At 47.0% G+C, this 13,374-nt stretch overlaps 1 protein-coding gene across 3 annotated transcripts in view; it reads right to left on the reverse strand.

Annotated features, from left to right (window-relative positions):
- LOC124115939 (glutathione hydrolase 1 proenzyme-like) overlaps positions 1–13,374 on the reverse strand; it is a 42,829-nt gene that overhangs the window by 9,388 nt on the left and 20,067 nt on the right. For all 3 annotated transcript variants that reach the window (XM_046477107.2, XM_046477106.2, XM_046477108.2), the window contains exons 2-4: positions 13,260–13,307; positions 7,890–8,120; positions 4,778–4,903 (exon numbers count right to left, since the gene is read on the reverse strand). In XM_046477107.2, coding sequence (XP_046333063.2) covers positions 4,778–4,903; positions 7,890–8,120; positions 13,260–13,306 — 404 coding nt within the window. In that variant the 5' untranslated portion in view covers position 13,307. The remainder of the gene's footprint in view (positions 1–4,777; positions 4,904–7,889; positions 8,121–13,259; positions 13,308–13,374) is intronic.

Here is a 13,374-nt window from a genome sequence, read left to right on the forward strand (position 1 = left end):
AGATCGTCATGAAGAACACCCATCCTTACTGACACCCACCTGTTGTAGATCGTCATGAAGAACACCCATCCTCACTGACACACACCTGTTGTAGATCGTCATGAAGAACACCCACCCTTACTGACACCCACCTGTTGTAGATCGTCATGAAGAACACCCACAATCACAGACACCCACCTGTTGTAGATCGTCATGAAGAACACCCACAATCACAGACACCCACCTGTTGTAGATCGTCATGAAGAACACCCACAATCACAGACACCCACCTGTTGTAGATCGCCATGAAGAACACCCACACTCACAGACACCCACCTGTTGTAGATCGTCATGAAGAACACCCACCCTCACTGACACCCACCTGTTGTAGATCGTCATGAAGAACACCCACCCTCACTGACACCCACCTGTTGTAGATCGTCATGAAGAACACCCACAATCACTGACACCCACCTGTTGTAGATCGTCATGAAGAACACCCACCCTCACAGACACCCACCTGTTGTAGATCGTCATGAAGAACACCCACAATCACTGACACCCACCTGTTGTAGATCGTCATGAAGAACATCCACCCTCACTGACACCCACCTGTTGTAGATCGTCATGAAGAACACCCTGAATCACAGACACCCACCTGTTGTAGATCGTCATGAAGAACACCCACCCTCACTGACACCCACCTGTTGTAGATCGTCATGAAGAACACCCACCCTTACTGACACCCACCTGTTGTAGATCGTCATGATGCACACCCACCCTCACTGACACCCACCTGTTGTAGATCGTCATGAAGAACACCCACCCTCACTGACACCCACCTGTTGTAGATCGTCATGAAGAACACCCACCCTCACTGACACCCACCTGTTGTAGATCGTCATGAAGAACACCCACCCTTACTGACACCCACCTGTTGTAGATCGTCATGAAGAACACCCACCCTTACAGACACCCACCTGTTGTAGATCGTCATGAAGAACACCCACCCTCACTGACACCCACCTGTTGTAGATCGTCATGAAGAACACCCACCCTCACTGATACCCACCTGTTGTAGATCGTCATGAAGAACACCCACAATCACAGACACCCACCTGTTGTAGATCGTCATGAAGAACACTCACCCTTACTGACAACCACCTGTTGTAGATCGTCATGAAGAACACCCACAATCACAGACACCCACCTGTTGTAGATCGTCATGAAGAACACTCACCCTTACTGACAACCACCTGTTGTAGATCGTCATGAAGAACACCCACAATCACAGACACCCACCTGTTGTAGATCGTCATGAAGAACACCCACAATCACAGACACCCACCTGTTGTAGATCGTCATGAAGAACACCCACCCTCACTGACACCCACCTGTTGTAGATCGTCATGAAGAACACCCACCCTCACTGACACCCACCTGTTGTAGATCGTCATGAAGAACACCCACAATCACAGACACCCACCTGTTGTAGATCGTCATGAAGAACACCCACCCTCACTGACACCCACCTGTTGTAGATCGTCATGAAGAACACCCACCCTCACTGACACCCACCTGTTGTAGATCGTCATGAAGAACACCCACCCTTACTGACACCCACCTGTTGTAGATCGTCATGAAGAACATCCACCCTTACAGACACCCACCTGTTGTAGATCGTCATGAAGAACACCCACCCTCACTGACACCCACCTGTTGTAGATCGTCATGAAGAACACCAACCCTCACTGACACCCACCTGTTGTAGATCGTCATGAAGAACACCCACCCTCACAGACACCCACCTGTTGTAGATCGTCATGAAGAACACTCACCCTTACTGACACCCACCTGTTGTAGATCGTCATGAAGAACACCCACAATCACAGACACCCACCTGTTGTAGATCGTCATGAAGAACACCAACAATCACAGACACCCACCTGTTGTAGATCGTCATGAAGAACACCCACCCTCACTGACACCCACCTGTTGTAGATCGTCATGAAGAACACCCACCCTCACTGACACCCACCTGTTGTAGATCGTCATGAAGAACACCCATCCTCACTGACACCCACCTGTTGTAGATCGTCATGAAGAACACCCACAATCACTGACACCCACCTGTTGTTGATCGTCATGAAGAACACCCATCCTCACTGACACCCACCTGTTGTAGATCGTCATGAAGAACACCCACAATCACTGACACCCACCTGTTGTTGATCGTCATGAAGAACACCCATCCTCACTGACACCCACCTGTTGTAGATCGTCATGAAGAACACTCACCCTCACTGACACCCACCTGTTGTAGATCGTCATGAAGAACACCCACAATCACAGACACCCACCTGTTGTAGATCGTCATGAAGAACACCCATCCTCACTGACACCCACCTGTTGTAGATCGTCATGAAGAACACCCACCCTCACTGACACCCACCTGTTGTAGATCGTCATGAAGAACACCCATCCTTACTGACACCCACCTGTTGTAGATCGTCATGAAGAACACCCACCCTCACTGACACCCACCTGTTGTAGATCGTCATGAAGAACACCCATCCTCACTGACACCCACCTGTTGTAGATCGTCATGAAGAACACCCACAATCACAGACACCCACCTGTTGTAGATCGCCATGAAGAACACCCACACTCACAGACACCCACCTGTTGTAGATCGTCATGAAGAACACCCACCCTCACTGACACCCACCTGTTGTAGATCGTCATGAAGAACACCCACAATCACAGACACCCACCTGTTGTAGATCGTCATGAAGAACACCCACAATCACAGACACCCACCTGTTGTAGATCGCCATGAAGAACACCCACAATCACAGACACCCACCTGTTGTAGATCGTCATGAAGAACACCCACAATCACTGACACCCACCTGTTGTAGATCGTCATGAAGAACACCCACCCTCACAGACACCCACCTGTTGTAGATCGTCATGAAGAACACCCACAATCACTGACACCCACCTGTTGTAGATCGTCATGAAGAACACCCACCCTCACTGACACCCACCTGTTGTAGATCGTCATGAAGAACACCCTGAATCACAGACACCCACCTGTTGTAGATCGTCATGAAGAACACCCACCCTCACTGACACCCACCTGTTGTAGATCGTCATGAAGAACACCCACCCTTACTGACACCCACCTATTGTAGATCGTCATGATGCACACCCACCCTCACTGACACCCACCTGTTGTAGATCGTCATGAAGAACACCCACCCTCACTGACACCCACCTGTTGTAGATCGTCATGAAGAACACCCACCCTCACTGACACCCACCTGTTGTAGATCGTCATGAAGAACACCCACCCTTACTGACACCCACCTGTTGTAGATCGTCATGAAGAACACCCACCCTTACAGACACCCACCTGTTGTAGATCGTCATGAAGAACACCCACCCTCACTGACACCCACCTGTTGTAGATCGTCATGAAGAACACCCACCCTCACTGATACCCACCTGTTGTAGATCGTCATGAAGAACACCCACCCTCACAGACACCCACCTGTTGTAGATCGTCATGAAGAACACTCACCCTTACTGACAACCACCTGTTGTAGATCGTCATGAAGAACACCCACAATCACAGACACCCACCTGTTGTAGATCGTCATGAAGAACACTCACCCTTACTGACAACCACCTGTTGTAGATCGTCATGAAGAACACCCACAATCACAGACACCCACCTGTTGTAGATCGTCATGAAGAACACCCACAATCACAGACACCCACCTGTTGTAGATCGTCATGAAGAACACCCACCCTCACTGACACCCACCTGTTGTAGATCGTCATGAAGAACACCCACCCTCACTGACACCCACCTGTTGTAGATCGTCATGAAGAACACCCACCCTCACTGACACCCACCTGTTGTAGATCGTCATGAAGAACACCCACCCTCACTGACACCCACCTGTTGTAGATCGTCATGAAGAACACCCACCCTCACTGACACCCACCTGTTGTAGATCGTCATGAAGAACACCCACCCTTACTGACACCCACCTGTTGTAGATCGTCATGAAGAACATCCACCCTTACAGACACCCACCTGTTGTAGATCGTCATGAAGAACACCCACCCTCACTGACACCCACCTGTTGTAGATCGTCATGAAGAACCCCAACCCTCACTGACACCCACCTGTTGTAGATCGTCATGAAGAACACCCACCCTCACAGACACCCACCTGTTGTAGATCGTCATGAAGAACACTCACCCTTACTGACACCCACCTGTTGTAGATCGTCATGAAGAACACCCACAATCACAGACACCCACCTGTTGTAGATCGTCATGAAGAACACCAACAATCACAGACACCCACCTGTTGTAGATCGTCATGAAGAACACCCACCCTCACTGACACCCACCTGTTGTAGATCGTCATGAAGAACACCCACCCTCACTGACACCCACCTGTTGTAGATCGTCATGAAGAACACCCATCCTCACTGACACCCACCTGTTGTAGATCGTCATGAAGAACACCCACACTCGCTGACACCCACCTGTTGTAGATCGTCATGAAGAACACCCACCCTCACTGACACCCACCTGTTGTAGATCGTCAAGAAGAACACCCACCCTCACAGACACCCACCTGTTGTAGATCGTCAAGAAGAACATCCACCCTCACAGACACCCACCTGTTGTAGATCGTCATGAAGAACACCCACCCTTACTGACACCCACCTGTTGTAGATCGTCACGAAGAACACGCATAATCACAGACACCCACCTGTTGTAGATCGTCATGAAGAACCCCCCTCCTATCCCGGCGCTGTGGCGGTGTACCAGTCCTGTACACAGCATGGAGGCGATAGCGGCGTCTACAGCCGACCCGCCCTTGCGCGCCATGATGTCTCTGGAAGGAAACGGGAGACACATTGAATCAGGTTTCGCCTCTATCAAGTATGAGGTGTGGAAGAGTGAGTGAATGAGTATGGCTTTAGGCCGCTTTTAGCAATATTCCAGCAATATCACGGCGGGGGATACCATGAATGGGCTGCACACATTGTACTCATGTGGGGAATCGAACCCGGACCTTCGGCGCGCTGAGCGAAACACAAGCCCACCACGCCCCAGGTGTGGAGGATATAGGCAGGAAGGACAAAACTGGTTCTGAGCCCTTCAAGTAGTTCAAGCACGTATTTTGTTTATTTATTTGTTTGTTTGGTTGTTGTAAAGCGTCGCACTCTGCAATATTCCAGTTATATGACGGCGGTCTCTAAATAATTGAGTGAATAACGTCATATGCAAAAGGTGACGTCACAAACAAATTCCTCCTTTGCATTTTCCAGATCAGCTGTGATATTTGGGAATTCAATGAGATATAAGTAAATTTTCCTTGGGTTCATTGAAATTCCTGCATTCAAATTACTTGAATTGGTCACGTGTTATTGCATTCATTTCCCAATGAATGTAACAAAATTAAGTCACGCCCACCGAAGCGGACTACTTTTATTACAACTGAATGTCGGAGAATCCAATATTACCGTCGAGGGAATTCCCTCTCTGCTCACGTGTATCGTCATGCACAGGACATTTAGCGAAATTCATGCATATTCCTTATCATACAACCCCTTCGGGCCGAAGGCCGAGAAGGAAAGAAATAGCAAACATGCAGGCTCGCTCGACTGTTTTTTCCCGTTCGCCTCGGTTCCACAACTATTATGTCTTCGGGTTTTATTTAATGTTCTAACCAGCATAGTTTCCAACTGTGCCTTCCCGTTCTCAGGGAAAAAAATGCTCGAATCTGGCGGCAACTGACCATGCCATTTGAAACAACCGCCTTCTGCCGGACATATTTGGTCCGGTTCGTTGCAGTCTGACTGCTGCAGTTCTTCTCGCATCTTGACAGGTCCAATGAACTTTGTTTTGATTCTACTCTCCGTTGATTGGCTATTGACTTTGTAGGCGTGTTAATATATGTGCATATATTAAACAATCCCCTGATTCATGTCACGCCACAGTATGTATTCCTATACCTGGAATGTTTATCAATTTCGTCAATTTTGACTGCTTTGATGCAAACAACTGTGTTTGGTTAAACTGTTGTATGTTTTGGTTGCCGAATTGAATTATAAGCATTGACTGGGTTTTTTTCCGGTTCATTGACGTATAAATCGAAAAACCTATGTGCAAACTTTTGTAAGAATCATTATGATTCATACAGTGTGCACATCGGTTTTTCGATTCGTACCCCAATGAACCGAAAACAATACACATTTTTTTGTAATTTGAAGTTTACACGATATACGGTTTTTCCATTGGCGGAGAGGTCGGTCACAATTTGACGTTCAAACGTTTTTCACGAGACCTTGTTCTTGAAATGACGAAAACACTGACGGACTACTTCCACATTCCTGGGGAAACCCTTGGGAATTCCCTAGCACGTAAACATACATAAGCGTTCTTTCTGATCATTTAGAACCTTTAATCTTGGTCTCAGCGTTTCAGTATACATTGAGAAATGTCAGAGAGCTTGACTGCATGATTGGTCACGAATTTCCTTGCTACAGCCCATCCTAATGAACTAACGACGAAAGGCACATCCAAACCATCGTAGTATCGACTCGATCCGTGTCTAGGCTGACAGTGACCGTCTCCAGCAATCTATGAATTTACCTTAGTGTCTGTTTACCTTAGTGTCACCTTTCAATGATCGGCCAGTTGATCTTTAATGACTAACACATGTAACTGCCACAGGTTCATAAACAGCTTCGGATATCTCTTGCGTCACGTTTATCGTGTCGGCCATTTTGACGTCTTGTACTTGAAGTAAATGTATTACGACGCGCTGTCATTATGACTTACTGAGGTAGTTCTTCTCAGACCTTTCTCATCTAATGCTGAAATGATTTGAACACATGTGTTGCGCAAGATGTTTCTGAAGAGCAAGTTATGTATCCATACGTTCATGTCACCTTTCTTTTTAAGGAACTATTTTATTCCGCGGTATAGCTGGTTGTTGTATGGCTGTCAGTGTAAACATGAAGTCACACGTACTAAATAAAATTGTGTTTAGATCTTGGCCTACATCCTTTGAGGTAAGAAATTGTTATAAAAGAATTATAAGAATTGACCTTCACTTTGTGTGAGTTCATTTGAGTATGAACCTTCATAGAGTGAGGGCCAAACATTGCCGCAAGCTCCGACGTTCATACAGTTTTGGCCCTCACTCTATGAAGGTTTATACGCCAGTGAACTGACACAAAGTGAAGGTCAGTTCTTAAGTGAAAATGCCCTGTAACAACGTAAAGGAGATACATAAGTGAATCGTCTGACTTGGAGTGAGTGAGTGAGTTTGATTTTACGCCGCTTTTAGCAATATTCCAGCAATATCACGGCGGGGGACACCAGAAATGGGCTTCACACATTGTACCCATGTCGGGAATCGAACCCGGGTCTTCGGCGTGACGAGCGAACCACCAGGCTACCCGACCGCCCCCCGTCTGACTTGGAGAAAGGTAATGCAGGAAAAATAGATAGGCATGGAATATCAACTCTGTTCATAAATATAAGCTGGAGACTGGATCAGTTTGCGTCCCATTCAGACACATTCCAGCAATATATCCCGGCTTGACACATCAAGAATGGATTTTATACATTGAACCCATGTGAAGAATAGAACCCGAAACCGAACGACAGCTTCACTGCCCCACCGTGGTTGGAAGACCGCCACAACTTAAGCAACAGATCTTAGGCCGCTCCTCGTCCTTGCAAACGGAGCTGTTATGCCACTCTTTGTATTTGGTACTTAGGGTTCATTTTGTTGCATTATTTGAGAATCGCAACTGAGTTGCTAAATAGATTATCTACCAACTGTGTTTGTGACGAGTGCTACTTACATTCCTATCTCTGAACATATTTTGGAGTCCGATGCAACTGAAGCGTATCTGTATGTCCCAGTTGCTGAATGTGCCTCCTCCACTGACGGTGTCGAGGTAGTTGCTGTCACCGTCACTTCTTCCTGTTCGGTGTTCAGCGATCTCAAGCCCAAACCCAGACCAAGGGCGAGGCCAAGCGCCACCAGCACCGCGCCAGCTAGGATGGCGTATATCAAGGGCCTCGATGCAGCCCTGGAAGAAAAAATAATAATTATGTCATGTTCCTTGAAAGGCAACCTCGCTACTCGGCACTCATCCTCTCAGCCTACATTTGGGACCGACCCTTGGGACCGACCCTTGTGACAAACAATTGCAACCAGCCCTTTCGGACAACCCTTGGGACCAACCCTTGGGACCCACCCTTGGGACCAACCCTTGGGACCAACCCTTGGGACCCACCCTTGTGACCAACCCTTGGGACCCACCCTTGGGACCCAACCTTGGGACCAACCCTTGTGACCCACCCTTGGGACCCATCCTTGGGACCAACCCTTGGGACCAAGCCTTGGGACCCACCCTTGGGACCCAACCTTGGGACCCACCCTTGGGACCCACCCTTGGGACCCAACCTTGGGACCAACCCTTGGGACCGACCCTTGGGACCAACCATTGCAACCAGCCCTTGGGACCAACCCTTGTGACCCACCCTTGGGACCAACCCTTGTGACCAACCCTTGTAACCAGCCCTCGCGACCAACCCTTGCGACCAACCCTTGTGACCAACCCTTGGAACCAACCTTGCGACCAACCCTTGCAACCAACCCTTTAGACCCATCTTTGCAACCAACCATTGCGAACACCCCTTGTGACCAACCCTTGTAACCAGCCCTTGCGACCAACCCTTGTGACCAACCCTTGTAACCAACCTTGCGACCAACCCTTGCAACCAACCCTTTAGACCCATCATTGAGACCAACCATTGCGAACACCCCTTGTGACCAACCCTTGTAACCAGCCCTTGCGACCAACCCTTGTGACCAACCCTTGTAACCAACCTTGCGACCAACCTTTGCAACCAACCCTTTTGACCCATCCTTGCAACCAACCACTGCGAACACCCCTTGTGACCAACCCTTGCAACCAACCCTTGCAACCAACCCTTTTGACCCATCCTTGCAACCAACCACTGCGAACACCCCTTGTGACCAACCCTTGTAACCAACCCTTTTGACCCATCCTTGCAACCAACCACTGCGAACACCCCTTGTGACTAACCCTTGCAACCCATATTCTCTGAAATGATGCCACAAACAAGTCTTCGACACAAACAACTCATTATTTTCACATCAACCCTGCTTATTAGGGTGACAGCCGTTTCCAGCATATATGATGTGTTATAGCAGATTCAACTATCTCAACAGTAGTTCGGTAGGGTAGCCCAGTGGCTGAAGTGTTCTCTCGTCATGCCGTATGGTCGGGTTCGATTCCTGACAAGGGTACAGTATTTACTCACTCATTCATTCTAAACAGCATCGGAAAGCATTCAAGAAGACATTGTGAACACGATACGTGTCACACCAGATCAAAGCTAATACTGACAACCAGACAGTGCGTCATTGCCTAGGTAAACCAACACGGGACAAATACATTCATACAATATGCAAACACGACAAGTCCCCCCTCAGACTTATGTGGGTCAAATATGTCTGTGTCAAAGAGGACATGTTTGACCTGGGTCAGATATACCTCTTCCCGTCGTCTCGGCTACCACTTCACCTACAACACCCGGGTGTGTCGGGCTCATCATATGATGTAGTGTTGACACAGCTAGTTTATCTACCCCGTGAATAAACAGTTCGTATTTTGATCAAGTACACTTATACCTGACCGTCAGTAGTGTGACACTGACTGGCGACGCTCACGCATACGATGTCGGACATGTGGCATTGGGTTGAGGGTTGTTTTGTTGTTTTCTTCATTATTGGGGGCTGATGTGTTTTTTCTTCATTGCAATATATATATACATTTCGATTAGATGTATATCTTTACCTTAAGTCACACATACGACTTTTGGGAGCGTCATTAACTTGTAACCTTGGACATTATAGAAGGGAATGCGTTATAAGTATTATTTTAAAATGTCATTATATTATTCCTTTCACTCAAACTGTCTTCGGGTATAAAATTCAATGCTTATGTGCTTGTAAAATAGAGTTAAACTGACATTACGTCGGCTTTTCCGCAAGGTGAGACTAGATATCTGATTATAGTATAGGCTCTTTGTTCAAGCAGGACTATTCATAGTTATGTTACAATTGTCTTTCTATTAAATTGTTTGGTTGTTATCAAGCGTGTATTCTGATGTGAGTTATGTGAATATCTACCACCTATATACAGAGACAGACAGACACACCGACACGCTTACACACACCCATCCATCCATCCATCCATCCATCCACCCATCCATCCACCCCACACCCACACCCACACACACACACACACACCCACACCCACACACACCCACCCACACCCACCCACACCCACACCCACACACCAACACACACACACCCACACACCCACACACCCACACCCACCCACCCACCCACCCACACCCACACACCCACACCCACACCCACACACACACACACACACACACACCAACCCCCCCCACACACACACACACCCCCCCATCCCCCCCCCCCACACACACACACCCCCCCATCCCCCCCCCCCCACCCCCCCCCCCCCCACACACACACACACACACCCCACACACACACACACACGACAGCTTAACAGAGGGAGGCAGACAGACAACCCTACCCACCAACATACAGAATTTGACGAAACTATACTTAAAATATCCATACAATACATACATTTCTGGTGCCCCAAGCTGTGATATTGCTGGAATATTGCTAAAAGCGACGTAAAAACACGTCCACTCACTCACAGCGGTGTTTATCAAATTACTAGATGCAAGTATATATACTTGTAGATTTGCATAAGAGAAGGGATAAAATACAAGTTGATCATAAATCAATTGACAAAAAAAAAGAATATTCACAGAAAACGGCATTATGTCATTCACACTGTAACAACATATACTACTTAAAACAAGTAAATGAACACCCACAGTGATAAGACTGTGTATTGCAATACAATCAGCCGTGACTGATTAACCATAGTCATATGAAAGAATCGGGTGTTCTTTAACTTCTGTTAAATAGTATATATTCAGATTTTAACCTGATTTAGTTTAGAGAGTATTGCCATGATCTGAGGGTGCCATAAAACACCTTATTTGGGCCATAAATCAATCAATTAGTATTCGCAAAAATCCGTGGATTGTTGTAGAATCCCTGCGTCTGTACAGTTATTATGTTAAAGTGATTAGTGAGAAGATTTCAACATACCTTACACAGGAATAATAAGAAAAAATCTCAGCGCTCACATTTGAAGAGAAATACAACCCCCCCAACCCCCGAAAAAACCATAACACCCCCCCCCCCCCCAAAAAAAAGGGAAAAAAACCATAACACACACACACCCCCCCCCCCCCCCCCCCCAACCCAAATCGAACCCAAACCCAACCCACTCCGCCTATATCCTTATATTAAAATGATTAGCCCCTTATTGATACTAAGGTGTTGTTTAACAATTCATTACTGTTGTTTTATGTATGTACTTTTTATCGTATAGAAACACATGACACATGCGACCCCTATAGTAGCCAAGAGGAGATATTGCTTATATACATATCGCTTTCAAGTCTCGTGTAATCGCTTTCTCGACTCGTGTAATCGCTTTCTCGACTCGTGTAATCGCTTTCTCGTCTCGTGTAATCGCTTTCTCGTCTCGTGTAATCGCTTTCTCGACTCGTGTAATCGCTTTCTCGTCTCGTGTAATCGTTTCCTCGACTCGTGTAATCGCTTTCTCGTCTCGTGTAATCGCTTTCTCGTCTCGTGTAATCACTTTCTCGACTCGTGTAATCGCTTTCTCGTCTCGTGTAATCGCTTTCTCGTCTCGTGTAATCGCTTTCTCGACTCGTGTAATCGCTTTCTCGTCTCGTGTAATCGCTTTCTCGATTCGTGTAATCGCTTTCTCGTCTCGTGTAATCGCTTTCTCGTCTCGTGTAATCGCTTTCTCATCTCGTGTAATCGCTTTCTCGTCTCGTGTAATCGCTTTCTCGACTCGTGTAATCGCTTTCTCGACTCGTGTTATCGTCAATATCCAAAGTCGCCCGAATGTTTGGCAAATCAAAAAGTGTAATTTCGCGACTATGGGACAAGTACCCTCAAACGGGTGGGGTTGTAATGAGACCTGGGCCATAGAAAACGACACCGAGACCGTCTCATCACATTAATTGCACGACGCAATAGATTCACACCAGCTCCCGTTATCAATAGTGAATTCCGTACAATAACAGGAAGGCGAATTTCAACATCTACCGTTAAAACCCGGCTAAATGCCCTCCGCCGGAAAGCAAGGCGTTCTGTGAAGAGTGTGACCCGAACAGCCTACCATAGGCGGCAAAGAATTGGGTGGGCAAGGCAACACCAGGGACAAGCTATGCGCTAGTAGAGTTACACCAAGTTCACATGCGAATCCACAGGGGCTTGTGACCCAAAATATAGCAGCTACAAGATAAAGGTCACACCCAGCGTCAGTGTTCTACATATACTATTCTTTTATATAGTACACTGACATTGGGTGTAACCAAGTCTTGTAGCTGCTATTTTTGCGTTACAAGCCCCTGTGGACGAATCAAGGTTTTACCTCCGATTCACAGATGGCAGAAAACGTTGTTGGCGACGTAGCGGCGAGCGTTGTGCCAGGACAACAACTGACCGGAATGGGGGTGGTAGTGTCATGGTGTGGGGCGGTATGACATATGACAAAACAAATATGTTCAAAACAACCTTAGCGCTACGACTGTCATAAATCTATGTGAAGGTATGGGAGTTACGATCACCTTAGAGCTAAGATCGCTTTGTACAACGGCACCCTGGTTAGGTTATCGAGAATGGAAATTTGACTGGCCAGCGATATGTTATTCCATTAGCTAGAATTATCGCCAAAAGTTTACACTGCAAGATCTCAATACCAGACCATTCGTTGAGATGTACATTAAAAATACCGTGGCTTTGTATCTGAACGCAACGTCTAATCACAATGTCACATTATGCATGAACAGCACGTGTGGCACGTGCACACAGAAGCCGAAATGTGTCCGCCTGTAGGGGAACCCCCAATCACGTATGCAATCGAGATGAGGAACACACCCTTAACAATCCCTTCGAGACATTATTTAGACAAAAAAAACATGCACCATGGAGAATATTATAAAAAATTATATGTGTAACAAAAAACATAAATGTATCCACTCACTTCTTGTGTTCTTCTCCTTTCTCGAAGTCGTGATTGTGACTCCCCATTCTGAAAAGAAAGGACGAGTTTATTATCAGAACGTGATTCGAATATGACAGGCACTGCTCGCATAGCC

This window comes from Haliotis rufescens, unplaced genomic scaffold (assembly GCF_023055435.1).
Source record: "Haliotis rufescens isolate VD_foot unplaced genomic scaffold, xgHalRufe1.0.p SCAF_56, whole genome shotgun sequence".
NCBI lineage: Eukaryota > Metazoa > Mollusca > Gastropoda > Lepetellida > Haliotidae > Haliotis > Haliotis rufescens.